This window comes from Tamandua tetradactyla, chromosome 17 (assembly GCF_023851605.1).
Source record: "Tamandua tetradactyla isolate mTamTet1 chromosome 17, mTamTet1.pri, whole genome shotgun sequence".
NCBI lineage: Eukaryota > Metazoa > Chordata > Mammalia > Pilosa > Myrmecophagidae > Tamandua > Tamandua tetradactyla.
Genome location: NC_135343.1, coordinates 41892371 through 41919833, shown reverse-complemented (window position 1 = coordinate 41919833; position 27463 = coordinate 41892371). Strand labels below are relative to the sequence as shown.

Below are 27463 nucleotides of genomic sequence, written 5' to 3'. Positions count from 1 at the left end.
TTGAATACTATAAACCAACCAGATCTAACAGACATATACAGAACACTTCACACAACAGCATTCCTCTCTAGTGCATATGGGTTATTCTCAAGGATGGACCATATCTTTGGTCACAAAACAAGTCACAATAAACTTGAAAATATATAATGTATCTTTTATAACCACAATTTGGGAATTCTCCATTCACAAATATGTGGAAATTAATGCATTCAACCAATATTTCAAAGAAAAAAATTACAAGAGATATTGGGAAATATCTTGAGGTGAATGAAAACATAAATATAACATATCGAAACTTACGGAATGCACAAAAGGCAGTGCTGAGAGGGAATTTTATATCTCTAAATGCTTACATAAAAAATAACAAAGATCTAAAATAAGAGATCTAACCTCACAAGTGGAGGATCCAGAAAAAGAATAGCAGGCTAAATTCCAAGCAAACAGAAGGAAAGAGATAATAAAGATTAGAGCAGAAATAAGTGAAACAGAGAAAAAAAGTACAATAGAGAGAATCAACTAAATAAAAAATGTATTCTTTGAAAAGATAGATAAAATCAACAAACCTTTCGCTAGACTGATTAAGAAAAAAAGAGAAAGGATTCAAATAACTAAAATCAGAAATAAAAGGTGGGGGCATTACTATTGACCCCACAGAAATAAAAAGGAATATAAGTATATATTATGAACTGTTTGCCAACAAATTAGATAACCTAGATGAAATGGATGAATTCCTTGAAATACTCAAACTAGATATAGTGATGCAAGAAGAAACAGATGATCTCAATAAACTAATAACTATGAAAAGACTGAATCAGTCATCAAAAGCCTAATAGATAAAAAACTAATAACAAGAACTGGAGATGTGGAAAAAACGAACACTTATTGCTGGTGGGATTGTGAAATGGTGTACCTGCTATGGAATATAGTTTAGTGGTTCCTCATAAAGTTAAGTATAGAATTACCATATGATCTGGCAATCCCATTTCTAGGTATACAATCTAAAGAACTGAAACGAGGGACTAGAACAGATAGTCACATGTCAATGTTCACAGCAGTATTATTTGCAATTGCCAAAAGATGGAATCAACCCAAGTGAGCATCAACAGATAAATCAATAAACAAATGTGGCATGTATATATACAATGAAATAGTACTCAGCTGCAAAAAGGAATGAAAATTTGAAACATGAGACAAAACAGATGAACCTAGAAGACTTAATTTTGAGCAAAATAAGCCAGACACTAAAGACAAATATGGAGGAGTTCATGTCTAATTGATACTGCTTCTGTTTGGGGCAATGAGGAAAAGTTTTGGTAATGGATGGTAGTGATGGTAGCACAACATTGTTAATGTAATTAATACCACTGAATTATATATTAGAAACTGGATATAACAGGGTAAATTGAGGTTATATATATATGTTACTAGAATAAAAATTAAACAAAAAACCAAAGGACTGTATGACACAGAATGAATTCTAATGTAAACTATGAATTATTTAGTAAATAATGTAATTACAATATTATTGTAACCAAGATACCACCCAAAGTATTGTAACCAAGATACCACTTGTGATGGTCAGGTTCATGTGTCAACTTGGCCAAGTGGTGGTACCTGTTTGTTGGGTTGGGCAAGTACTGGTCTGTCTGTTGCGATGAGGACATTTCATAGAACTAAATCATGATCACACCAGCTGCATCCACTGCTGATTCCATTTGTAATCAGCCAAGGGGAGTGTCTTCTGCAATGATTGATGCTTAATCTCATCACTGGAAGCCTTTTAAGGACATTTAGAAGAGACAGGCTCTCTTCCTACTTCAGCCAGTGAGTCTCTCCTGCGGAGTTCATCCAGACCCTCCACTGAATTGTCAGCTTCACATCCTGCCCTACAGATTTTGGACTCTACGTTCCATGGTTACTTTTATAAATTTTATATTTACAAATATTTCCTGTTGATTCTGTTTCTCCAGAGAACCCTAACTAATACAGCACTTTAATGCAAAGTGTTAATAATAGGGAAAACTGTGTGTGTGGGGGGAGAACAACCAAATATTTCAAGTTTACATACCTATAGCAAGATGCTCCATAGGGACATTCAGGCTTGTCATTAGCCTCACCTTGATGCATGTCTTGCACACTTCCATAATCACTATCACCTGGGTGGCTAAAGTGTTGGAAATGGACAGGATTCTTTCTGAGGGTGACAAATGAAATGTCAGAAAAAATAATTAATGGGATATTAAACAAGATTTTTAGTGAAGATAGCAAGAAAATAAATACACATTTATTTATTCCAGAATGTGAACCAGCCTGCTACCTTGTTAAAAGTAAAGTTCATGACACTAGTCAGTATAGAATTTTCATGGTAACAATGAATTTATAGTAACACATGGTAGGCCGGGATTATCAATGGACAATCTTAACAGAACATTAAGTAAGATATATATATATATATAATAAACATAAAATTCATATCATATTGATATAAATTTCATTAAGTACAAACGACTTTTAAAGACTTTTAGCAAATAAGCATATACATGACCCTCAACTGAGATTAAAAAACCAATAGAATTAACTCAAAATGGATCAAAGATCTAAACATTAGGTCTAAGACCATAAAACAGTTAGAGGAAAATGTTGGGAGATATCTTACGAATCTTACAACTGGAGGCGGTTTTATGGACCTTAAACCTAAAGCAAGAGCACTGAAGAAAGAAATAAATGGGAGCTCCTCAAAATTAAACACTTTTGTGCATCAAAGAACTTCATCAAGAAAGTAGAAAGACAGCCTACACAATGGGAGACAATATTTGGAAACGACAGATCAGATAAAGGTCTAGTATCCAGAATTTATAAAGAGATTGTTCAACTCAACAACAAAAAGACAGCCAACCCAATTACAAAATGGGAAAAAGACTTGAACAGACACCTACCAGAAGAAGAAATACGGATGGCCAAGAGGCACATGAAGAGATGCTCAATGTCCCTGGCCATTAGAGAAATGCAAATCAAAACCACAATGAGATATCATCTCACACCCACCAGAATGGCCATTATCAACAAAACAGAAAATGACAAGTGCTGGAGAGGATGCGGAGAAAGAGGCACACTTATCCACTGTTGGTGGGAATGTCAAAGGGTGCAACCACTGTGGAAGGCAGTTTGGCGGTTCCTCAAAAAGCTGAATATAGAATTGCCATATGACCCAGCAATACCATTGCTAGGTATCTACTCAAAGGACTTAAGGGCAAAGACACAAACGGACATTTGCACACCAATGTTTATAGCAGCGTTATTTACAATTGCAAAGAGATGGAAACAGCCAAAATCTCCATCAACAGAAGAGTGGCTAAACAAACTGTGGTATATACATACGATGGAATATTATGCAGCTTTAAGACAAGATAAACTTATGAACCATGTAATAACATGGATGGACCTAGAGAATATTATGCTGAGTGAATCCAGCCAAAAACTAAAGGACAAATACTGTATGGTCCCACTGATGTGAACGGACATTCGAGAATAAACTTGGAATATGTCATTGGTAACAGAGTTCAGCAGGAGTTAGAAACAGGGTAAGACAATGGGTAATTGAAGCTGAAGGGATACAGACTGTGCAACAGGACTAGATACAAAAACTCAAAAATGGACAGCACAATAATACCTAATTGTAAAGTAATCATGTTAAAACACTGAATGAAGCTGCATCTGAGCTATAGGGTTTTTTTTGTTTTTGTTTGCTTATTTGTTTGTTGTTGTTGTTTTTTATTATTACTACTTTTATTTCTTTTCTTTATATTAACATTTTATATCTTTTTCTGTTGTGTTGCTAGTTCCTCTAAACCGATGCAAATGTACTAAGAAACAATGATCATGCATCTATGTGATGATGTTAAGAATTACTGAGTGCATATGTAGAACGGTATGATTTCTAAATGTTGTGTTAATTTCTTTTTTTTTTCTTTCCGTTAATAAAAAAAATAAAAAAAAATAAAAATAAAAAAAACCAACAGAACATTACCAGCATTCTAAAAGTGCCCTCTTCTAATCATTAAACCCATTTTACTATCCAAGGTTTTTTAATTTGCTAAGGCTGCCAGAATGCAACACACCAGTGTCAGATTAACTATTATAAAGGGGATTTATTTAGATACAACTTTATATAGACTTCTTCAGAAGAAGGAAAGGCAGCTGGCTTTCATCTGGATTTCTCTGTCACGTGGGAAAGCACGCGGCAAATCTGCTGCCCTCTCTCCCGGCTTTTGGGTTCAAACGGCTTTTCCTGGGGCATGTCCTTTCTGCATCTTCAAACTTCTGGGTCTTTGTCAGCTCTGAGTTGAGTGAGCTGCTGAGTTCCTCCTCTCTCTTATGACATCTCCTTTTAAGCCTCCAGCTAATCAAATTAAACATCACTCACTGCAGAAGGCACTCCCCTTATTCAATCACAAATGTAATCAGCCATAGATGAAATTCACATGCTGATGATTTAAGTCCCCAACAACAGAACAACTGGGCACCAGCACCTGGCCAAGTTAACACCTGAACTTAAACTATTACACATGGATAATCACTATCCTGTTTTCTAAAACAATGGTTCTCAGATTTTTGGTCTCAATATTCTTTTACACTTTGATCGATTATAAAATCTCAGAGACCTTTTGTTTATGTGAATTATTTACCCTACTAGAAATTAAAAATGACAAAATTGAAATATATTCATTTATTTAAAAATAAAAATAAACTCATTGCATGTTAACATAAATTACTCTATCTTCCAAATAAAGAACTTAGTGAGAAGAGGCACTGTTTTATATTTTTGGAAATTTCTTTAATGTCTGGCTTAATATAATGCATCTGGATTTAAGCAATAACACATCATGTAGCCTCTGAGAAACTCTACTGTACATTTTTAAAAGAATAAGAGAGGGAAAAGAATAAAAAACTAGTTTTAAAATTGTTTTGAAAATATTTTTAACCTCACAGATTTCTTGAAAGCATCCTGGGAAACCCCAGGGGTTTCCAGACCATGCTTTAAGAACTGATATTCTAAAACAAGAAACTAGTTTTTAAATGTAAATATAAAGTAGGTACATCTCTGAATCTGGATTTTGTTTGAACAATTAATCCATGTTGCTGCATGTAGCAGCAATTCATTTTAATTACTATATAATATTCCACTGTATGATGCTGCTACAATTCATTTATTCATTCTATTGATGATGGACTTTTGGGTTCATTCCAGTTATTGGCTACTATAAGTACTACTACCATAAACATTCTGGTATAAGTCATTTGGTGCATACACACACGCATTTTCCTGAGTATATGGTTAGGACTGGTCATAGGGTATGTATTACTCAGGTTTGGGAAGTATTTTTAGTTTTCTAAAGAAATTAGATCAATTTTCACTCCACTAACAAGTTATTAGAGTTTTAGTTTTTAAGATCCTAACCATCACTTGGTGTTGTCAGGTTTTTCTTGTTTTTTTTTTCCAACCAGTCTGGTGGATAAGTAGTAGTATCTATAGCAGAAATTGGCAAGCTATGGCCTACAGACCAAATCTGGCCCACTGTCTCTTACTGTAAACAAAGTTTTATTGGCACATAGGCTCACCCATTTATTTATGCATTATCTTCTGTTGCTTTCACACTAAAAGAGCAGATTTAAGTAAAACAGCAGAGAACATATGGCATGTGAAATTAAGAAAATATATATACTATCTAGCCCTTTAAAAGTCTGACAACTCATGCTCTCTAGCACTGTTTTAATATGTGTTTCTCTACTGTCCAATGAACTTTAGCACCTTTTTATGTTTAGTAGCCATTTGTATGTCCTCTTTTATGACGTACCTTTTGCCCTTTGTTTTTTGTTTCTTTTTTAATGAGTTGCCTATCATTTTCTTACTGACCGATATTTTGGATAAAAGTTGTTTTTTTATTTGTATTACAAATATCCTCACCCACTTTATGGCTTGCCTTTTCACCCTTTAAATAGCATACTTTGATTTTTTTAAAGTAATATTTATGTATCAAAAAGAGAACAGTATGTACAAGAGCAGAAGGGCATAAAACAGCATGGGAGACCCAAGAATTATGGTAGTTTAGGGTTTTCTGGACCATACTAAGAAGTATGGATTTTAGCCACTGAAAGGTTCCCTACAGAACAGTGATGCAGTCACATTTTATCTCTCTTTCTTTTCTCTTTGTTCTTATTTCTTAACCAGGCTACTTAGAAAACAATAAGAAATATGAATTTGAGAGAAAGTGTGAAAGCTTAGAAAGATTATTCATTTGTCACAGAGAGAGATGATGGCATGAACTAAAGCAGTAGATGAAACTAGGGAGAAGATACACTTAAATGATTTTTATAATGCACATATATAATGAGAATTCAATACATGTTATTTTCCCCTTTGTTATAAATACAAACAGTTTTGTGATAAATATTCCTCAGATATTAATTATGAAAATTAATATCTAAAAATGGTGAAAAATTAAAATTAGTATTTATAAGCTAAAAACTCATTAAAACAAACATGTATTATCAAATATGAATGAATGAATTCATTATCTTGACAAAGCATTCCATCACCTTTACCAAAGACAAATTACAACACGGAGCAACAAATAGGAATTTTCAAAATTCAAACTAATACAAGGTATATATATTTCTATTCTATAAATTTATATGTAAGTGCATGTCTAAGTAAAGCCATTGCAAAAAGACAAAATTGAATCTAAATACATAAATAAGCACTGCTGAAACAGAAAAAAAATGATTATACAGTGCTAAAATGGCAACTTATTTTTAAAAAAAGATAATATGAATGTAAAATTAACAGACCATGTGACATAAATATACTTGCATAGAAAACAACAAACTCCACTGGTAAGATACTTGGTTTGACAAGTTAAAATGGCAAAGAAATGCTTCTGAAATAAGACTGTATAATTATAAACTTGATAGTACTACAAACATAAATTAAACTATAACCTAGAACTAAGGGATTATAATTTGAGTTCACAAAATGTGAAATTAGACCATATGTAATCAAATAAAGTAGGTATAGGAGTGTCCAACCAAACCAGAAAATATATATTTTGCTGTTTTAGAAGAAACCGAGGTTTCTTATAGATACAATATGCCTAAACACAACCTAAAAATTTTACTGATAGTTGTATACTAATCAAAACCTACGGAAGGCCAGCTCTCTGATCTCATTAAAAATCTGAATAAGCAAGTATTTAGGTCTAACTCATTCAATTTTCAAGTCTGAATTCCCCTGTATTTAGATCCTTGTATTAGTCCACGTAGCTAAATATAAAACATTTAATTCCCCACTGTATCTTAAAAATCTCCAGTAGGATTTGCTAGAATGTATAGTGAGAAAGTGCAAACAAGTAAAAGCTTGATAAAGCTCCTAAACTTATATAGGTCACCAGCTTTTAAAATGCTGTAGCATATATTTCCATAGCTACACATCCTATTGAAGCAAAAGAATTATACTCCATCTATAATTTCTTTTTTACCTGTAGCAGTTTGCCCCATACATACAGGATGTCCTCTTGACCTTGTTCTCTTCAGAATCTTGTGGAACTGAAACGGTCTGCTTTGCATGCAAATCTTCATGATGGGAAAGATCACAATCAGATTTGGGATGAGAACTTTGAGACTCATTGTGTAATGACTCGCCCTGGACACGTGAACAACTCTCAGAACAGCTCACTGCCTCGCCTTTTTTATTTGTTGTTCTTTTAGTAACAATTCCGTGGTCAGAAACTTCACCTAGTTCCTTTCTCTGTGTATTCACATTAGTCACCTCTGTTTTACTTAATGGAATTACAGAAGATGATTGCGACACCTCCTATAAAACAAATCAGAAGCAAATATTTTTAAAAATAATACAGAAACTTAAGCACAAAAGCTAGAAACTACAAGATTAATGTTATATATATGTTTTGATAAGTTTACATTTTAAAAACCTCAAGACTGCTATGAAGGAAGATCTGGATAGGACTGCGGTAAATCACAATACAGGGTAAAGGGTGATATGGCCCATATTTCAGAACTTCAACTTCTATATGAGACTAAAGGGAGAGATGTTAATTTGGTGCAAAATTTATATTTTGGGTAGTGCATTACTTAATTTAACTTGTTTGGTCAGTTTAGTTGAATACCATAAGTACCTCAAATCTTGAATAGGGCATGAGATCTTGTTGGTTTGTCCAGGTTAGTGTGATGCCCCAATATATCCCAGAGTAATTTGGGCAGTGAATAAAGAAGTATTTGCAAAGTCCCCTTGGGGGACTGGGGACAAAGGAGGAAATATTCACTTCCCCATTTGGAGAATTCCTGATATTCTTACAAGCACTGGGGACAACCAAATCAACAGGCTGAGCTGAGCCCTTGATCTTGAGTTCTGCCCCCCAAAAGCATATTACTGCAAAGGACAGGCTAAGCCTACTTGTAATTATGCTTAACAGTCACCCCTAGAGAACCTCTTTTGTTCTTCAGATGTAGCCTCTTTCTCTAAGCCAATTCAGCAGGTGTATTCACTGCCCTACCCCCTACTTGGTACATGAATCTCAGGAGTGTAGATCTCCCTGGCAATGAGGAACAGAACTCCCAGGATGAGCTGGGACCCAGCATCATGAAATTAAGAAAGCCTTCTTAACAATAGGGGAAAGAGAGATGTGACATAGTGACTGAGAGATTTCAAGAGGAGTTGAGATGTTATCTGGAGGTTATTCTTATGCATTATATAGATACCCCTTTTCAGTTTATGGTATATTGGAGTGGCAAGTACCTGAAACTGTTGAGCTGTGTTCCAGTAGCCTTGATTCTTGAAGATGACTGTATATTGATATAGCTTTTACAATGTGACTGTGATTGTGAAAACCTTGTGTCTGATGCCCAGGACATGGACAAATGAGTAAAAAATATATGGATAAAAATAAGTAAATAATATGGGAGATAAGAGGTAAAACAAATTGGGTAAATTGAAATACTAATGGTCAGTATTTCAAGGAGTTTGGGATATATGAGCTTTTTCTTTTATTTCTTTTTCAGGAGTGATGCAAATGTTCTAAAAATGATCATGGTGATCAATATACAATTATGTGATGATATTGTGAGCCAATGATTGTACACCATGTATGAAATGTATGTGAAGATCTGTCAATAAAAATATTTTTTAAGAAAACCTCGACTCACATTTTAAAGTTATTAAAATTTCCAATATCTCCTACTTCTCCAGTTTGATGTTTTAAAAACAGCAGTTATCAGAAAATAAATTTGCAATTGTATCAAACTTTACAATCATGTCAAACATTCAGTGAAAAATTAACAGAAAAGTACTAATGAAAACATAAAATATTACATTTGCTTTCATATGAATATAATCTTTTCTATAAAACATACTAGGATTTGTTCAACAATGTGTCATGCTTTTAACATGTACTGTTCCTATAATTTCTTATAACTTACTATAATACTCATTTCTACTCTCTAGATATAATCATGATTTTTTTATAGCTGAATGATAAAACTGTTCCTCCTCAGAAAAATCTTACATGAAGCTGTTATGGCCAACTCAGAAAACAAAAAAAAGAAAAAAAGATTCCTTTGATGTGGTCTGAATAAAAGTTTCAATTTAGCATATTAAAGACGCTATGAACCATTAGTGCTGCAGAATCCTTTAAATTTGCACTAACCACCAGCACAAAGAGCAAACCTAGTATTATCCTATTAAAAATGACCCCTTAAAATTATTTATATTTCTTATGGAGTAGAAACATTGCTCAGGAAAAAAACCATCCTCCTGATAACCATTTCTAGAATGTGATGACAATATACTAGATACACATGATTTCTACCCCCACTTATAACTAAGGGCCCACATATGCTGGCTGTCATCTGGAAACAGCTGTTTTCCAGCTTGATATGTGACAACTCAAATTTATTGAGATGTTATTAGTATGACTTCCTTTAGATTAAGTAAGCATTTTGATTTTTTTTTTTAATTTTAAAATGCTACCCAAACAGATTAATGATCTTGTAAAAGGAACTTAGGTATTATTGTGGTCCTTATACAATAAACTATGAAAAATGCAATCATTCGGCTACCTCTTGCAGCTGACAATCAGTTGGTGACATTTAGAGTCATATCCCTCTAAAACACACATTCTCTATTTCTCAGTTTCAGTAGTCTCAACTAGACCCCAATCCCATCCGTCCTCCACTACAGGACCAACAGGCACATGCCAGAGATTAGAACTCTGAAGTGGGACTGGGCAACCCTGACTCACTTTCCTACTTGGAAGTCCCCAACTCAATCAGCTCTCACCAGTTTTCTTTTCCCCTGTTCAGGTAATGAGAAAAACATGCTAGCTAAGAAGATGTTCCATAAAATGTCAGTCCCATTCCTACTGGCATATCCAAACTGTGTCTCTCTTCTCTTGGTTCCAGAAAGGAGGATATCACTTACTTCTTCCCACAAACAATGCATTCCACCAAAGCTTAAAACATTCCTGCAGTTCCCTTGAGTTCCCTATAAAACTGGGGAAAGGGCTGATCATTGTTGGGGCGCCTTCAAAACACAGGATACTTACACTTAGTACCTTTGTCCCCAGCTTTGGGCCTCAACAGAAGTTTGGGGACAATAGGGAAAAAAATTCCACTCAGTCTCGTCACATTCATTATAGGGGGAAAAAAGTGGAAACAACTGGGGAACTGGCTAAATAGATTAGAATGCATTCTTACTATGAAATACTAAACAAATGTTGAAAGAATGAGGTAAATCTATGTAAATATATCTAATGATTTTTTAAACTAAAATAAGAACAATATTTATGCTATCAGTCAATTTAGTTTAAAAACAACCCCTATGTATCTGCATGTGTACTTGTGTAAATCCAAATGAAAGGTTTCAAAGACAGAAGCAAAAATATTAGTAGTCAACGGAACTGAGGGATGAAGAAAATCAAACTTTCACTTTTTTATCCATGCTTTGAATATTCTATTTTTAATAACCTTGTATTATTCTGAAATGAAAGGTATAGCATATTTTAATTCCCTCTACTTCTATGAAATGTAAAAAAAAATTTCTTTTTAATTCTCATAAGGAATACATTTAACATTTCAATTTATTCTAAAAGAGAAAGGAACGTTAAGGTCACACATATCCATACTATGGATCAGAGGTTCTCAAATGTATCACAAGAGGTACAAAAGTTGGAATTCATAATGCTCTTTATGGAACTCCATGAAATATTGATATACAGTAGACCCTTGGCATTCAAGAACTTAACATTCATAGTTTCCATTATTTGTAAATGATCCTCAAAATCCACTACATGCAGTAATTTTTACAAATTGCTGAGACATAAATTTGTACTATGCCAATTACAAACCTCAGGAGCTACAGAAAGCCAGTGAAGTGTTGAATGAGGGGGAACAGGAAATATGGAAGGTAATCTGTACTTCAGAGAAGCAGGGAAAAGGCAGAGAACTTCATATTTCATAATATCCACAGGCTCATTTCCTGGATTGAGTAAAAATGTGAAGAATTAGTATGGGAGGCTGGTGATTTATGAGAGAGAGGCCAGAATATCCTGCAATGTAAAAATACATGCCAGGAGAGGGTGTAAGAGTAGTTCAGGGGTAGAATTCTCGCCTGCCATGTAGGAGACCGAGTTCAATTCCTGGCTGTGCACTTCCCAAACAAGCAAGCAAACAAATGAAAAACCAAACAGACAAAAACTCAACAAATGATGCTGCAATAAGTGGATACTCACATGGAAAAAGAATGAAATGTGATTTCCACTATAAAACATACATAAAAAAAAATACATGCCAGAGACTTCAGAGAATGAGAAGGGATGGTGGAAAATGAGCTTGATGCTCGGAGGTGGCTAAAATACGTCATCAAGGTTATTAAAATAGTTCCTCAACTTACTGAAGAAACCCTTCGCCAATTCTGAAAATTTAATATACTATAAGGGACAGGTTAAAGAGCTTCCCCCTACCACACAAGTTCCAAGAGGTAAATCTTTTGCATATGGATGAACATTGGGTTCCAACTTCATTCATGCCAAAATCTGCTTTAGAGACCATTCTTTCCCCATTGAATGGTCTTGGCAACCCTGCTGAAAAGCAATTGGTCAAAGATGTTTGGGTTGATTTCTGCATTCTCAATTTAATGGTACTTGTTTACATGTCTACACTTATGCCAGTACCAGACTGTTTTGGTTACTATAGCTTTGCAGTAAGTGTTAAAATCAGGAAGTGTGATTCCTCCAACTTTGTTTTTCTTTATAAATACTGTTTTAGTCACTTGACAACTCTTATAATTCCACATGAGTTTGAAGATTGGCTTTTTCACTTCTGCAAAAAGACTACTGGAATTTTAATAGGTGTTGCTATAGCTGGCTTTGGGGAATATTGTCCTCTTAACAATATTGCCTTCTAATCCATGAACACAGGATATCTTTCCATTTAATTAGGTCTTCTTTAATTTCTACCAGCAATGTTTTATCATTTTCAGTGCACAATTCTTAAACTTTCCTGTTTAAATTTGTTCTGTTATTCTGTGTGCTAGTTAGAAACTGCTGTGTACCCCAGAAAAGCCATATTCTTTAATCCTAATGCAATATTGTTGGGTGGGTTTTTTTTTTATTGTTTCCACGGAGATGTGACCCACTCAATTATGGGTGGTTCCTTCTGATTAGGTGATTTCCATGGAGAAGTGTCTCTACCCATTCAAGTTGAGGTTGCTACTAGAGTCCTCTAAGAGGGAACAATGTTGGAAAACGCTTCAGAGCCAACAGAGCCCACACAGCCAGAAGACCTTTGGAGATGCAGAAGGAAAACATCCCCAGGGAAGCCTTATGAAATGAGAAGCCAGGAGGGAAATCTGGTAGACATCACCATGTGCCTTCCTAGCTGACAGAGGTGTCCACAAGCCAAAGACCCCAAAAGACACCAGCCAAGTGCCTTCCCAGCTGACAGAGGTGCTCCAGACAGCATCAGCTTTTCTCAAGGAAAGGTAATCTCTTCTTGATGCCTCAATTTGGGCATTTTCACAGTCCTAGAGCTGTAAATTTGCAACTTAATAAATTCCTTTTTTAAAAACTGTTCCATTCCTAGTATGTAGCATTCTAGCAGTTTAACAAACTAAAACATTGTGTTAGATGTTATAGTAAATGCAATTGTTTTGCTAATTTTTTTTTAGGATTGGGCATTTCTGGTATATAGAAACCCAATGGATTTTTTGTATGCTGAATTCACTTATCAGCTCTAGTAGTTTTTCCTGGGTGTGTGGGGGGAGGGGAGTGTCTTCTTTGGGATTCTTTCTATACAGAATCATGTCCTCTACAACCAGGCATAGTTTTATGTCTTCCTTTCCACTTTGGGAGGCTGTTATTTCTTTTCCTTAATTGCTCAGGCTAGGCCTCCAGTAAAATGCTGAATAACAGCAGAGAATGCAGGCCTCATCATCTTGTTCCTTATCTTAGGAGAAAGTTTTCAGTTTTTTACCACTGAGTTGTGGGTTGGTAAATGCCCTTTATCATATTAAGAAGTTTCACATCTGTTCCTAGTTGTTTTTCTTATAAAAAATGTTGAATTTTGTCAAATGCTTTTTCTGCATCTATTGAGATTATCATGGGGTTTCCCCCTTAGTTCTATTAATACGGTGTGTGTCATGGTTAGGGACATGTGTCAACTTGGCCAAGTTGTAGTACCTGTTTATCTGATTGGGCAAGTGCTGGCCTGTCTGTTGCTATGAGGACATTTCATAGGATTAGGTCATGATCACATCAGCTGCATCCACAGCTGATTCCATTTGTAATCAGCTAAAGGGGCGTGTCTTCTACAGTCTTCTACAATTAGTGATGCTAAATCTAATCACAGGAAGCCTTTTAAGGAGGACTCAGAGGAGACAGGCCCCATTCCTGCTTCAGCTGGTGAGCCTCTCCTGTAGAGTTCATCCAGACCCTCCATTAGAGTCGTCGGCTTCACAGCTTGCCCTGTGGATTTTGGACTCTGCGTTCCTGCGGTCACGTGAAACACTTTTAAAAACTTTATATTTGCAAGTGTTCCCTGTTGATTCTGTTTCTCTACAGAACCCTACCTAACACAGTGTGTTAACTGATTTCCTTTGGTTGAATCACCTTTGCATTTCTGTGATAAATCCCACTTTGTTATGTTGTTTAATATTTTTAATGTGTTGTGCATTTGGCTTGCTAGTGTCTTGATAATGACTTTGCATCTACTTCATTAGGGATACTGGTCAGTAGTTTTCTTTCCTTTTATCTTTGTTGGCTTTGGTAACAGGGTAATCCTGGCCTAATAAAATGTGTTAGAAAGTGTTCCCTGCTCTTATATTTTTTGAAATATGATTTGGCATGAATTCTCCCTTAAATGATTTGAATTCACCAGTGAAGCCATCTGGTTCTAGACTTTTCTCTATTGGGAGATTTGTTGGTTATTGATATCCCTTTACTTTTTATAAGTCCACCAAGATTTACTGACTCTTCTTGAGTAAGTTTAGGAAATTTGTGTGTTCTTAGGAATTTTTCCATTTCATCTAGATCATCTCATTTGCTGGCATACAATTATTGATGGTATTCTCTTAAAATCCTCTTAATTCCTATACATTCCATAGTAATGCCCCCACTTTTATTTCTAATTTTGGTTTATTTGTCAGTATAACTAAAGTTTTGTCAATTTTTTTTACCTTTTTAAAGAAACAACTTTGGTTTCATTGATTCTCTCTACTAGTTTTCTATTTTCTACTCCTTAAGATACAACAGTAGGTTATTGATTTAAGGTCTTCTTTTTTAATGTAGGCATTTGCAGCTATAAATATCTCTGAGCACTGCTTTCACTGAATCCAATATGTTGTCTTTTGTTTTCATTTTCATGCATCTCAAAGTATTTGCCAATTTCCCTAGTGATTTCTTCTTTGACCTATTGGTTATTTAAGAGTGTGTTATTTAATTCCCATATTTGCAAATTTTCCAATTTCCCTTCTGTTATTGGTTGGGGAAGATATTTGTATTATTTCCGTTTTCCCAGATTTACTGAGATTGTTTTATGGACTAATATATGGGCTATCCAAGAAAATGTTCAATGTGCATTTGAGAAGAATGTGTATTCTGGTCTGTGTATGTCTACTAGGTTTAGCTGGTTTATAATGTTTTACAATCCTTAATATGAAATATTAAGAGATTTATTAAAGGAATTGGCTCACACAACTGTAGGAATTCTGCAGAGCAGGCCACACACTAACAGTGTTATTGAATTCCCCAGAGAAGCTGGATGGTCGAAGTAGAGACAGAAATTCTTCTTTCTGACTGCTGAAGTCATCACTTCTCCTTTTAAGGCCTTCAACTGACTGGCTAACACTTCACTCATCACTGAAAGCAATCTCCTTTGTTGATGGTAGATACAATCAGCCACAGATGCAATCACCTGACTAATGGTTTAGATCCATGAAATACCCTCACAGTAACAATCAGGCCAGGGCTAGCTTGACCAAACAAAGAACACTATAACCTAGCCCAGCTGACCCATAAAGTTAAGCACATAAGAGCCATGCTATGATTCTTAACCCATATGGGAAATCAGGAGCAAGGCATATAAGATTTTTTGACAGGGTCAACACTGAGGAGCTCTGCAGAGATACAAGTGTACTTAAGAGATAACTTTATAACTAAGTGCTATATTCTTTACTTTCCATGCTTTTCCTATGAATAAATAAAGAGCAGGCATCCACATGCAGAGAAATGTTATACTTAACAGCAAGGTTATTCACTTCAGTAATTATTACTGGACTTCTGGACTGTTCAATGTCAGCTTGCCAGGGTTCCCACTGCCACTTAATAATTTGTGACTTGTGCCTCCAATAGCTAGGCCTAAAGGCCATGGAAATATCAACTACCATACTACCTACCAAAAGAATTCCAAGGCTCAAATAAAGGTATATCTGTAAAACACCCAAAGACTTAAATGTAAAATTTAAATCTGATCAGACATATACGGAGGGTGGCGGGAAAGACATACATTGTTACAAACTGTTGGCTTAATATGCCCCATTCTACAACATCTAGTCCAGTGTATGAAAACAGTAAAGTAGATGGGATTTAAGGCAGGGATTCTAGTGAGATTGAGGAAATACACAGAAGCTGGCTGTATAGACCTCTTTATCTCTCTGGTCTTTGGGGCAGTAGGCAGGAGGGCAGTACACAGACTAAGTCACTAGGCACACCAAAATTTTGGAAGGCCCTTCTTACTCACATCTGCTTATGGTATACTCCAAGACTCCTATCTATTCCAAGATATTCTCACTCTTTAGATTTCTCTAGAAATCTAAAGTGATTTAGATGATTAGAACATCTAAAGTGATGTTCTTTCCTTTCTCCTCCTGGTTCCACTAATTTCAGCTTCTGGCTCCTTCTTATTGCTTTTTTTCTGTAAGTCTTCCTGTTTTAGTTTGTAAGCTGCTAGAATGCAATATACCAGAAAATAAATGGATTTTAAAATGGGAATTTATTAAGCTGTAAGTTACAGTTCTAAGGCTGTGAAAGTATCCAAATTTAGGCATCCAGAGAAAGATACCTTAACTTCAAAGAAAGAGCCAATGAAGTTTGGGGTTTCTCTCTAAGCTGGAAGGGCAAATGGCTACATCTGCTATTTTTCTCTCCTCATTTCATAAGGTTTCCTCAGGGCATTTTCCTTCTGGATCTCCGAAGATCTGGTTATGTGGGCTTTGTTGGCACTGTGGGCTCTTTTCAAAATGGTTTCCTCTTAAAGGGCTCCAGTAAGCAACGCCACCTTGAATAGGTGGAAATACAGCTCCATGGAAACCACATAATCAAAAGTCACCCCCCACAATTGGGTGGATCACATATCCATAGAAAAAATTAAAAAGATTCCACCTTGCAATACTGAATGAGCATTAAAGAACCTGACTTTCCTGGGGTACACAACAGTTTCAAATCAGCACACCTGGCAGCCTGGTTCCCCAAGGGGAAAGGAAACAGACTTTACTAGCAACAGGGGATTAGCTCAACCAAGCTTCACTTGCAGAATTAATTAACACATTCTTACCACTGAAAATAGACCCCCAGCAAAGATAATCTTAGGATAAGCGCGAAGGTTACTAAGAGTTTTTGTAGAGAGGGGCTGGGGCTGAAGGAAAAAGGGAAAAAAATATAGTCCTCCAAAATCCATGATGCAAACACTGACAATACTGAAGAGAGAAACAGACACCTCTACCAATATTTGCAGACTTCAATTCCCTGTTGTCATCAATGGATAGAGCATCTAGACAGTAGATCAATAAAGAAACAGAAAATTTGAATAATACAAGAAACAAACTAGACTTAACAGAAATTTACAGAACATTACACCACACAACAGCAGGATACACATTTTTCTCAAGTGCTCATCGATCATTCTCAAGGATAGACCATATGCTGGGTCATAAAGCATCAAAAAATGTCAAAAAGATTGAAATAATACAAAACATTTTCTTTGGATCATAAAGGCATGATGTTGGAAATTAATAACAGGCAGAGGGCCAGAAAATTCACAAATATATGGAGGCTAAACAAAACACCCTTAAACAACCAGTGGGTCAAGGAAGAAACTACAAGAGAAATCAGTAAATATCTCGAGGCAAATGAAAATGAAAACACAACATATCAAAATTTATGGGATGCAGCAAAGGCACTGCTAACTGGGACATTTATTGCCCTAAATGCCTATTAAAAAGAGAAGAAAGAGCAAAAATCATGGAATTAACGTTCACATGGAAAACCTAAAGAACAGCAAACCAACTCCAGAGCAAACAAAAAGAAAGAAATAATAAAGATTAGAGCAGAAATAAATGAGACTGAGGACATGAAAACAATAGAGAAATCAACAAAACCAGAAGTTGGTTCTTTGAGAAAATCAGTAAAATTGATGGACCTTTAGCTAGGTTGACAAAAAGAAAAAGAGAGAGGATGCAAACAAATAAAATCAGAAATGGAAGAGGAGACATAACCACTAACCCTGCAGATAAAAAGGCAGTAATCACATGATACTATGAGCAACTATAGGCTAATAAACCAGACAATGTAGATGAAACGGACAACTTCCTAAAAAGGCATGAACAATCAACATTGACTCGAGAAGAAATAGATGACCTCTACAAACCAAGGAAATAGATTGAATCAGTCATCAAGAAACTCCCAAAAAAAAAAGTCTAGGATCTCACATATGATGGCCTCACATGTGAATTCTACCAAACATTCAAGAAAGAATTAGTACCAATCCTGCTCAAACTCTTCAAAAAAGTTGGGAGGAAGGACAGCTACCTAACGCATTTTATGAAGCAACCATCAGCCTCATAGCAAAGCCAGACAAAGATACTACATGAAAAGAAAATTACAGATCAATTTCTTTAATGAACATATATGCAAAAATCCTCAACAAAATACCTGGAAATTGAGCCCAGCAGCACATTAAAAGAATTATACACCATGACCACGTAGGATTTATTCAAGGTATTCAAGGATGGTTCAACATAAGAAAATCAATTAATATAATACACCATATCAACAAATCAAAGCAGAAAACCACACAATCATCTTTATTGATGCAGAAAAGGCATATGACACAACTCAACATCCTTTCTTGATGAAAAACTTCAAAGAATAGGAATAAAAGGGAACTTCCTCAACATGATTAAGGGAATATATGAAAAATCCACAGCTAACATCATTCTTAATGGGAAAAGACTGAAAGTTTTCCCTCTAAAATCAGGAACAAGACAAGGATGTCCACTGTCACCACTGTTATTCAACATTGTGCTGGAAGTTCTAGCCAGAGCAATCCAACAAGTAAAATAAACAAACGGCATCCAAATTAGAAAGGAAGAAGTAAAACTCTCATTGTCTGCAGATGATATACATTGAAAATCCTGAAAAACCCACAGCAAAGCTACTAGAGCTAATAAATGAGCATAGCAAAGTAGCAGGATACAAGAACAACATCCCAAAATCAGTAGTGTTTCTACATACTGGTAATGAGCAATCTGAGGAGGAAATCAAGAAAAAAATTCCATTTATAATAGTAACCAAAAGAATCAAATATTAGAAATAGTAGAAACAAATTTAACTAAGAATATAAAAGACCTATACACAGAAAACTATAAGAAATTGCTAAAAAAAATCATGGGGACCTAAATAACTGGAAGGGCATACCATGCTCATGGATTGGAAGACTAAATATAGTTAAGATGTCAATTCTACCCAAACTGATTTATAGATTCAATGCAATACCAATTAAAATCACTAAAACTTACTTTGCAGAAATGGAAAAACAATAATCAAATTTATTTCGAAGGGTGCCTCAAACAGCTAAAAGTATCTTGAAAAAGAAAAATGAAGTGTGAGATCTCATTGTATGTGGTGAAAACAGCATGGTACTGGCACAAAGACAGATATACTAACCAATGGAATCGAACAGAGAATTCAGCTACAGACACTCTCATCTATGGTCAATTAATCTTTGATAAGGCAGTCAAGCCAACTCACTTGGGACAGAGCAGCTTTTTCATTAAATGGGGCTTGGAGAACTGGATATCCATATGCAAAAAATGAAAGAGGACCCATATCTCACACCTTATACAAAAATTAACTCAAAATGGATCAAAAACATAAATATTAGAGCTAAGATCATAAAGCTTTTAAAAGAAAATGTAGGGAAATATAAAACTTATAATAGGAAGTGGTTTCTAGATCTTACACCCAAAGAAATAGATAAATGGAACTTCTCAAAATTAAACTTTTATACATCAAAGAACTTTGTCAAGAAAGTAAAAAGGCAGCCTTCACAATGGGAGGCAATAAAACCACATATCAGATCAGGGTTTATTATCCAGAATATATAAAGATTCTTCAACTCAACAACAGAAAGACAAACAACCCAATTAAAAAATGGACAAAAGACATGAAGAGATCTTTCTCAGAAGAAAAAATATAAATGGCTAAAAGGAACATGGAAAGATGCTCAACTTCACTGGCTATCAGGGAAATGTAAATGAAAACAACAATGAGATATCATCTGACACCCACTAGAATGGCCATTATCAAAAGAAAAACAGAAAATGACAAGTGCTGGAGAGGAAGTTAAGAAAGCGGCACACTTATCCATTGTTGGTGGGAATGGAAAATGGTGCAACTGCCACATAAGGCAGTTTGGAGGTTCCTCAGGAAGCTAAGCACAGAACTGCCATATGATCCAGCAACACCACTGCTAGGTATCTATTCAGAGGACATGAGGGCAAGGACAAAGACATTTGCACACCAATGTTTATAGCAGCATTATTTACAATTGCCAAGAGATGGAAACAGCCCAAACGTCCATCAACAGATGAATGGTTAAACAAGCTGTGGTATACACATACGATGAAATATTATACAGCTGTAAGACAGAATAAAGTCATGAAGTATATAACAACCTGGATGGATCTTGAAGATATTATGCTGAGTGAAATTAGCCAGAAACAAAAGGACAAATACTGTATGGTTTCACTGATACAAACTTCGAGAATTTCAGTTAAGAACAGAGGTCATCAGGAGATTGAAACAGGGAAGATATTGGGCAATTGGAGCTGAAGGGATACAGATAGTGTAACAGGACTGATTGTAAAAACTCGGAAATGGGTAGCACAATACTACCTGATTGTAGCACAATAACATAAGTACAATGAATGAAGTTGAATGCGAATATGATAGAGGGAGAAGGGCTAGGGACACATATGAAACCAGGGGGAAAGATAGAAGATAAAGACTGACATGGCATAATGTAGGAAAGCCTAGAGCGTACAATGATCATGATTAAATATAGAAATTTAAAAATATTTTTGCATGAGGGAGAACAAATGAATGTCAGTATTGCAGTGTTGAAAATAGACAGTATATGGGAATAAGAACAATCAATTGTGAAATAGGGTCTAGTGTCATCAGTAACACCCTAATATGCTTCCACTGCATTATGCCAAAACTGAATGTTAACAGGTGGGGGGATTGGGAAAGCAGTACGGATTCTGCATGGAAGAAAAGGAAATGTCTTCAGATAGCGTATGGTAACAAATTAGGCTGGATTGTATGATGTGTGAATAAAACTGTTTAAAAGTGAGCAGAGAGAAACAAGTGCTAGAGAGAATGCACAGAGAAAGATGAACCTATTCACTGTCGGTAGGGAAATGAAAGGTCTAGCCCCTTGGAGGGCAGTGTTTTAGTTCCACAGGAGGCTTGGGGTCAGGTTTCCATATGATCCTGAAACCCAGTTACTCAGTACATACCTGAGGAAGGACTGTGAGGACATGAATGGACATTTGCACACTGGTGTTTCTGGCAGCAGTATTCATGATTCACAGTGAATGGAGCTGGCCTAAGAGGACTACAACTGAGGAATGCAAGAAGGAACGATGGTGTATACATACAATGGACTACTGAGTGTCCACAGGAAGGAATGAAGTTGCGAGAAATGCAACTAGATGAATGAACCTTAAGAGCTGTATGTTGAATGAAATGTCAGGAACAAAAAGACAAACATTATCATGCCTCAATTATATGGTCTACCTATAATACAAAAAATTGGTGAACTAAAGTTGAGAGCATGGGTTATTAGGTTTTTATTGTAAAGGGTCCTAGATTGTAAGCTCTTACAGTAGTCATATATTCAGGAGGTGTAACTGTTAATTGCAATTCTGAGATACTGAGCTGTTTGTATATAACAGGTTTTTTCCCACAAACTTTGGGTATTTAGGTGTCACCTGAGACTCAGAGTTAGAACTCTAAAGCTATGAAAGTCAGCACTGCCTCAGACAGGAACTGTTTCAAAACTTGAAAAAGTGATCAGACATTGAGTAGAGACATGAATGAAGCTCATCTGGATTGGACTAAGGTATATCAGATGACTGGGTAAAGAATGATATCATCCATGTTTTAAAACTTCAACTTCTGTGTAAGACTAAGGCAAGAAATGTTTATTTGGTTCAGAATTTGTATTTTGGGTAGTATATTTCCTAATTTAACTTGTATGGTCAGTTAAGTTAACATCATAAGTACATAGAATCTTGAATAGGGTATGAGACTTAATTGGTTTGCCCAGGTTAGTATGATGCTCCGAAAAATCCCAGAGAGATCTGAACAGTGAATAAAGAAGTATTTTTGCAAAGCGCCCTTGGGGGAATGGGGAGAAAGGAGGCAATATTCAACTTTTCCATTTGGAAAATTTCTGATATTCTCCAAAGCAGTGGGACAACCAAATCAATAGGCTGAGCCCTCAATCTTGGGGGTCGCCCCTATGAAACTTATTCTTGCAAAAGATAGGTTAAACCTATTTAAAATTAGGCCTAAGAGTCACCCCCAGAGAACCTTTTTTGTTGCTCAGATGTAGCCTCTCTCTCTAAGCTGACATGGCAAATGAACTCACTACCCTCCCTCTCTATGTGGGACATGACTCCCAGAGGTATAAACATCCCTGGCAACATGGGACAAAAATCCCGGGATAGACAGGACCAGCATCAAGGGATTAGGAAAAACTTCTTGACCAAAAGTGGGAAAAGAGAAATGGGACAATATAAAGTTTCAGTGGCTGAGAGATTTAAAACAGAGTTGAGAGGTTATCCTGAAGGTTATTCTTATGCATTATATAGCTATCCCCTTTTGAGTTTATGGTGTATTGCAGTGACTGGAGGGAAATACCTGAACTGTAGAGCTGTGTTCCAATAACCTTCTTTTTTGAAGATGATAGTATAATGATATACTTTTACAATGTGATTGTGAAAACCTTGTGTTTGATGCTTCTTTTAACTAGGGTCTGGACAGATGAGTAAAAAATAAGGAGAGAAAATAAACATATAATAGGGGGACAAAGATTAAAAGAAATTGGGTAGATGGAAATAAAAGAAAAACCTGAAAGATGAAAGAGAAGGTCTGTAAGTGTTGAAATTAGCCCAGAAGTGATCCTGCATCATGCTATTAAGAGCTATTTCGTCATTTATTCTTCTCTCTATACTTAATAAGAAATATGTGGCTGCATGCAGTCTGACAGTGACCAATGGCATAGAAAAACAAAACGAAACAGGTTTTATAATAAGAAAAAGGGAATGAAATCAGGAAGGAGATTACAAATTGTGGCCACAGTAAAGAGTTCTTCATTTTTCGCCAATCTGAAAATTTCTAAATCAAATACCTTTTTCTCCACAATTAAAGTACTGTATAAAAGCTCAGTTTCGGTGAGCCAAAAAAACTTGGGCTACATCTCATCTTCATAAACTCAATAATAAAAGCTAGTTTTCTTTCTCCTTGCTATATATAGCACATATAATCAATTCCTATCTAGAATTCCTGACAAAGACAAGAAACAATAAATACTGAATTTAAAACGAAAATACAACAAACAAAAACCACCTTGGATGAATTGACAGACTCTTCTTGAACAGCATTTTTGCACTTTTTTCCTGGGTCCTGGGTACTTTCTGAATTTCCTGATGAAACTGATCGCTTCCTTCCTTGACATGAAATGTTTATTTGTGTTTTGTCATTGCGGATTCCTTCTTTTCCATCTCCTTGGATTACATCATTATCTTAAACACACATAAACGCATACAAAGAAAATTATCTGCGGTAGGTTAAGATGTCAATAATCCATAGCAAAAACACCAAAAGGATAAAAGTTAAATTTCCATTTATATTAATACCACCTTAAAAACACTTATTTCCAAATCCTAAAAAGTATTAAGTAGCCCAATGGCCAAAACCTCTAGCCCAGAGTCAGCCAGGCCAAGATTCAAGGAGGGCTCTACCTGCTGTTTCATGTCACCTCTCTGAACTTTGGTTTCCACATCTGAAAAATGGGAATAATAATAATAATTCACAGAGTTACTAGGAGAAGTAAATGCAGCAAGATGTATATTATCTAGAAAAGCTATCATGTGTCTTTTATTTATTTTAGCTCTGAATTTCTTTAACCAAAAATCTGACAGTCATATAGCTCACCAATGAATTTTACATATCCTTATTGAAACCCTAACATCCACAGTGAGGAATTCAACTTCAGTCATTTTCAAATTCAGATTAAAAACCCAAATAGGAGAATAACCCAAAAAGGGAAACAGATCTTTACAAACTTTGCTGACCAAAAAAAAAAAAAGGCTCATAACAATGGACCCAGCATCCAATATAATACTTACCCAAGGTTTGGTAAATCTAAGTCAACATGATATTTTGGTAACAAATTCATGAGCCATCTAATCAGAAAAGAAACAAAAGACCTACCTTTTGTAGGATAAAAACCTTCATGGTTAATTGTTTGTTTCCTATACACTAGAATGACAGCTTCATGTGTTAAAAAAAAAACTAATGTGATCACCCTTAGATCTGAATACCAAAAAAAATGTGCCTAGTCAAAACTGGTGCTCAATAAGTATTTTTTTTTTTTTTTGGTGCTGAAACCCAGGAACAAACCATCAATAAGTATTTTTGATTTAATGAATTATGAATATAAACAGAATTTGTCCAACAAATGGTTTGAAATTCTGTGTATATATATATAAGGCAATCTATAATTATGATTCCAATGTTCTAAAGTAGGAGTCAACAAACTCTTTTTAAAGAGCCAAAGAGTAAGTATTTTAAGCTTTGTGGGACAAAGCGTCTGACTTTATTACCTAATTGACTTTGTGACATGAAAGCAGTCAAAGATAATATGTAAATTAATGAACATGGCTGTATTTCAATAAACTTTATTTGCAAAAACAAGCAGGGACTGGATTTGGCCTGCAGCTTGTTCACCCTGTTCTAAAGGACATTCAAGTGACCTGAAATAATACTCCTTTACATTTAGGAAAGCAATACTAATAGAATACTGTCCATATTGTCAAACTGAAAATCAATTGAGCCATGATGAAAATAATGTATTCATCAACAGAAACTTATAACTAGTCCAGTAAGCAAACTTTCCCTAGAATATTTCAATAGTCATCATGAATCTAAGTTAGAAAGCATTTTGTATTATTTTAGAAACTATCAGAAACAAGACTGAAGAAGACTTACAGCTCGGTGCAACAAATAACCAAAAACTAAAATGAAGTTATAAATTCTCAATCAAGGAGAAATAATGTAGTAATGGCGGTGCATAATCTGCAAAAAAACTATTAAATGTAAATTAAGACATGGTTTCTGCCCAAATGGTAGTTTACTACATTATAAGATTCAAGTGTCACATACATACATAGAATGCAAAAGTTAAAAATGCTTGTATTTGAAAATATTTGATTCTTCAAAATTTTAAATTCTCTACTACAAACATTCCTTTTAAGTACCAGAGTTAATTTCGTTTTACTAAGGAAGAAGCGGTTTTGATATTGTTAAAATGTTATTCACAAAAACTGTACAAGATAGTTTACTTTACTCACAATACTCTTTATATGTGATACAGCAAACATTTTTCTAAATTCAGGATCTGTACAGATAAATAATGAAAATATAAGAGGGGCTAATTATTAATACAAATCAATTTATTTTATTTTGTTTTTAATTATTACTAATTGTACTTATATGAGCTATTAAACATTAATACTACATGATAGCTCAATTATATATGTATGTAGTGATATATGTCACTAAAAGTATATGCTTCCTGGGTGGGCCATGATGGCCCAGCAGGCAGTGTTCTCGCCTGTCATGCCGGAGACCTGGGTTCGATTCCCAGGGCTTGCCCATGCAAAAAAATATATATACATATATATATGTACCCTATCTTACCTTCCAGAGGAACCACAGCTATATAAATAATTTGATGTGCACCCTTCTATACTTTTCCCTAATTTAAGCATACATATCCAAAAATATGTATATGCAAACCCACACAGGGCTAAAAATAGAAATGCTTAATTACTTACATGAGATAAATTGAATTGGGATTTCTGGATCAAAGTCTGTTGTATACTTAAAAATTTGAGAGATACTAAAAATGAATTCAAAATGCTATACTAATTACACTTCTACGAACAATGTTCAGTAATACTCATTTCTGCCAGTACCAGATATTATTAATTGCTTAAATTTTGTTGAGCTTTGTGAACAACAACAACAAATGTTACCTGCTTGTTTTAACTTGCATTTCATTTTCTGATAATGTCATATATTTATTGGCTATTTGTCCCAAATTCCTCATAGTCAGTCACATATAATGCCTAAAATTTGTACTGAGATTTTACTTTCTTATTGTTATTATGCAGATAATTTTTTACAATATTCTATCTCTTATAAGTGTAACAGATACTGTTTGCCAGTATATTGTATGTCAATCTGTTTTTGCCTCTGACTTTTCCTATAGTGTCTTTCATTTAAAAATACTTTTTTTCATTTTTACCAAGAACAATCTGTCAATTTTTCCCTCATAGTTTCTAGACTGACTATCTTTAAAAAAAAAAAGACTTCCAGAAGTAATAAAAATATTTTCCTTATATATTTTTCAAATGTCTTTATGGTGTTAATTTTTATGTTAGGATTATTAATTCAATGGGACTTTACTTCTAAATATGACATGAGGTAGTGCACTAACATTTTCGTCCAATGGATGACTAATTCTTCAAACATTTATCAAATAAAAAACTTTCTGATTTGTTTTATACAAAGCTGATATAGCTCTACTGCTAAAATCTGATAAAGATGCAAAAATGGAGAAAATACTGACTAACCACATTGATAAATATAAATATATATGTCTTAAACCATAAATTAGTAAATATAATCTAATGGAATATAAAAATGTGCTACCATGATATAATAAAACTTATTTCAGAAGCATGGTACAATGTTAGGTACAATATCAGGAATAATACAGTATAGGAAATCTACTAGCATCATTAATCACATTAATATATGAAAATTCTATAACTATTTATATACCAAAAAAAGTTTTAAAGAATTCAAGTTATTCCTGAAAAAAAGGCAAAGTGAAAATAGAAAACATCCTAAATACAAGAGTATTTATCAGAATCTAATATCAATCATAGTCACTGCTAAAATACTAACAGAATTCCTATGGAAATTACGAATAAGATGTAGATGCCAATTTTATCTACTATTACTTAAAATTTAGAGAGGCTACCTCAGGAAATTAGACAAGAAAACAAAGAAAGTAGTAAAGAAATCAGAAAAGCAAAAATTATAATTCGGTAGACATGTAAAACCAGAGAATCCAAGAGGGTCAAAAACTATTAGAATTAGATTATTTAGCAAAGTTTCTGAATATAAATATACAGCATAACTAGTGCTTTAAATACTTATGGATTATATTCCAATTAAAATAAAGCATCAGCTCAACATTATAACACACATTATAAATTATAATTTACAATGACAGATTGAGGCGTCACACTGAAAGT

General features: G+C 34.8%; 1 protein-coding gene across 10 annotated transcripts in view; it reads right to left on the bottom strand.

Moving 5' to 3' along the window:
- APLF (aprataxin and PNKP like factor) overlaps positions 1–27463 on the bottom strand; it is a 176413-nt gene that overhangs the window by 44376 nt on the left and 104574 nt on the right. For all 10 annotated transcript variants that reach the window (XM_077134429.1, XM_077134427.1, XM_077134430.1 and 7 more), the window contains 3 exons: positions 23481–23656; positions 7536–7870; positions 2069–2194 (listed from right to left, as the gene is read on the bottom strand). In XM_077134429.1, the coding sequence (XP_076990544.1) occupies positions 2069–2194; positions 7536–7870; positions 23481–23656 (637 nt within the window). The remainder of the gene's footprint in view (positions 1–2068; positions 2195–7535; positions 7871–23480; positions 23657–27463) is intronic.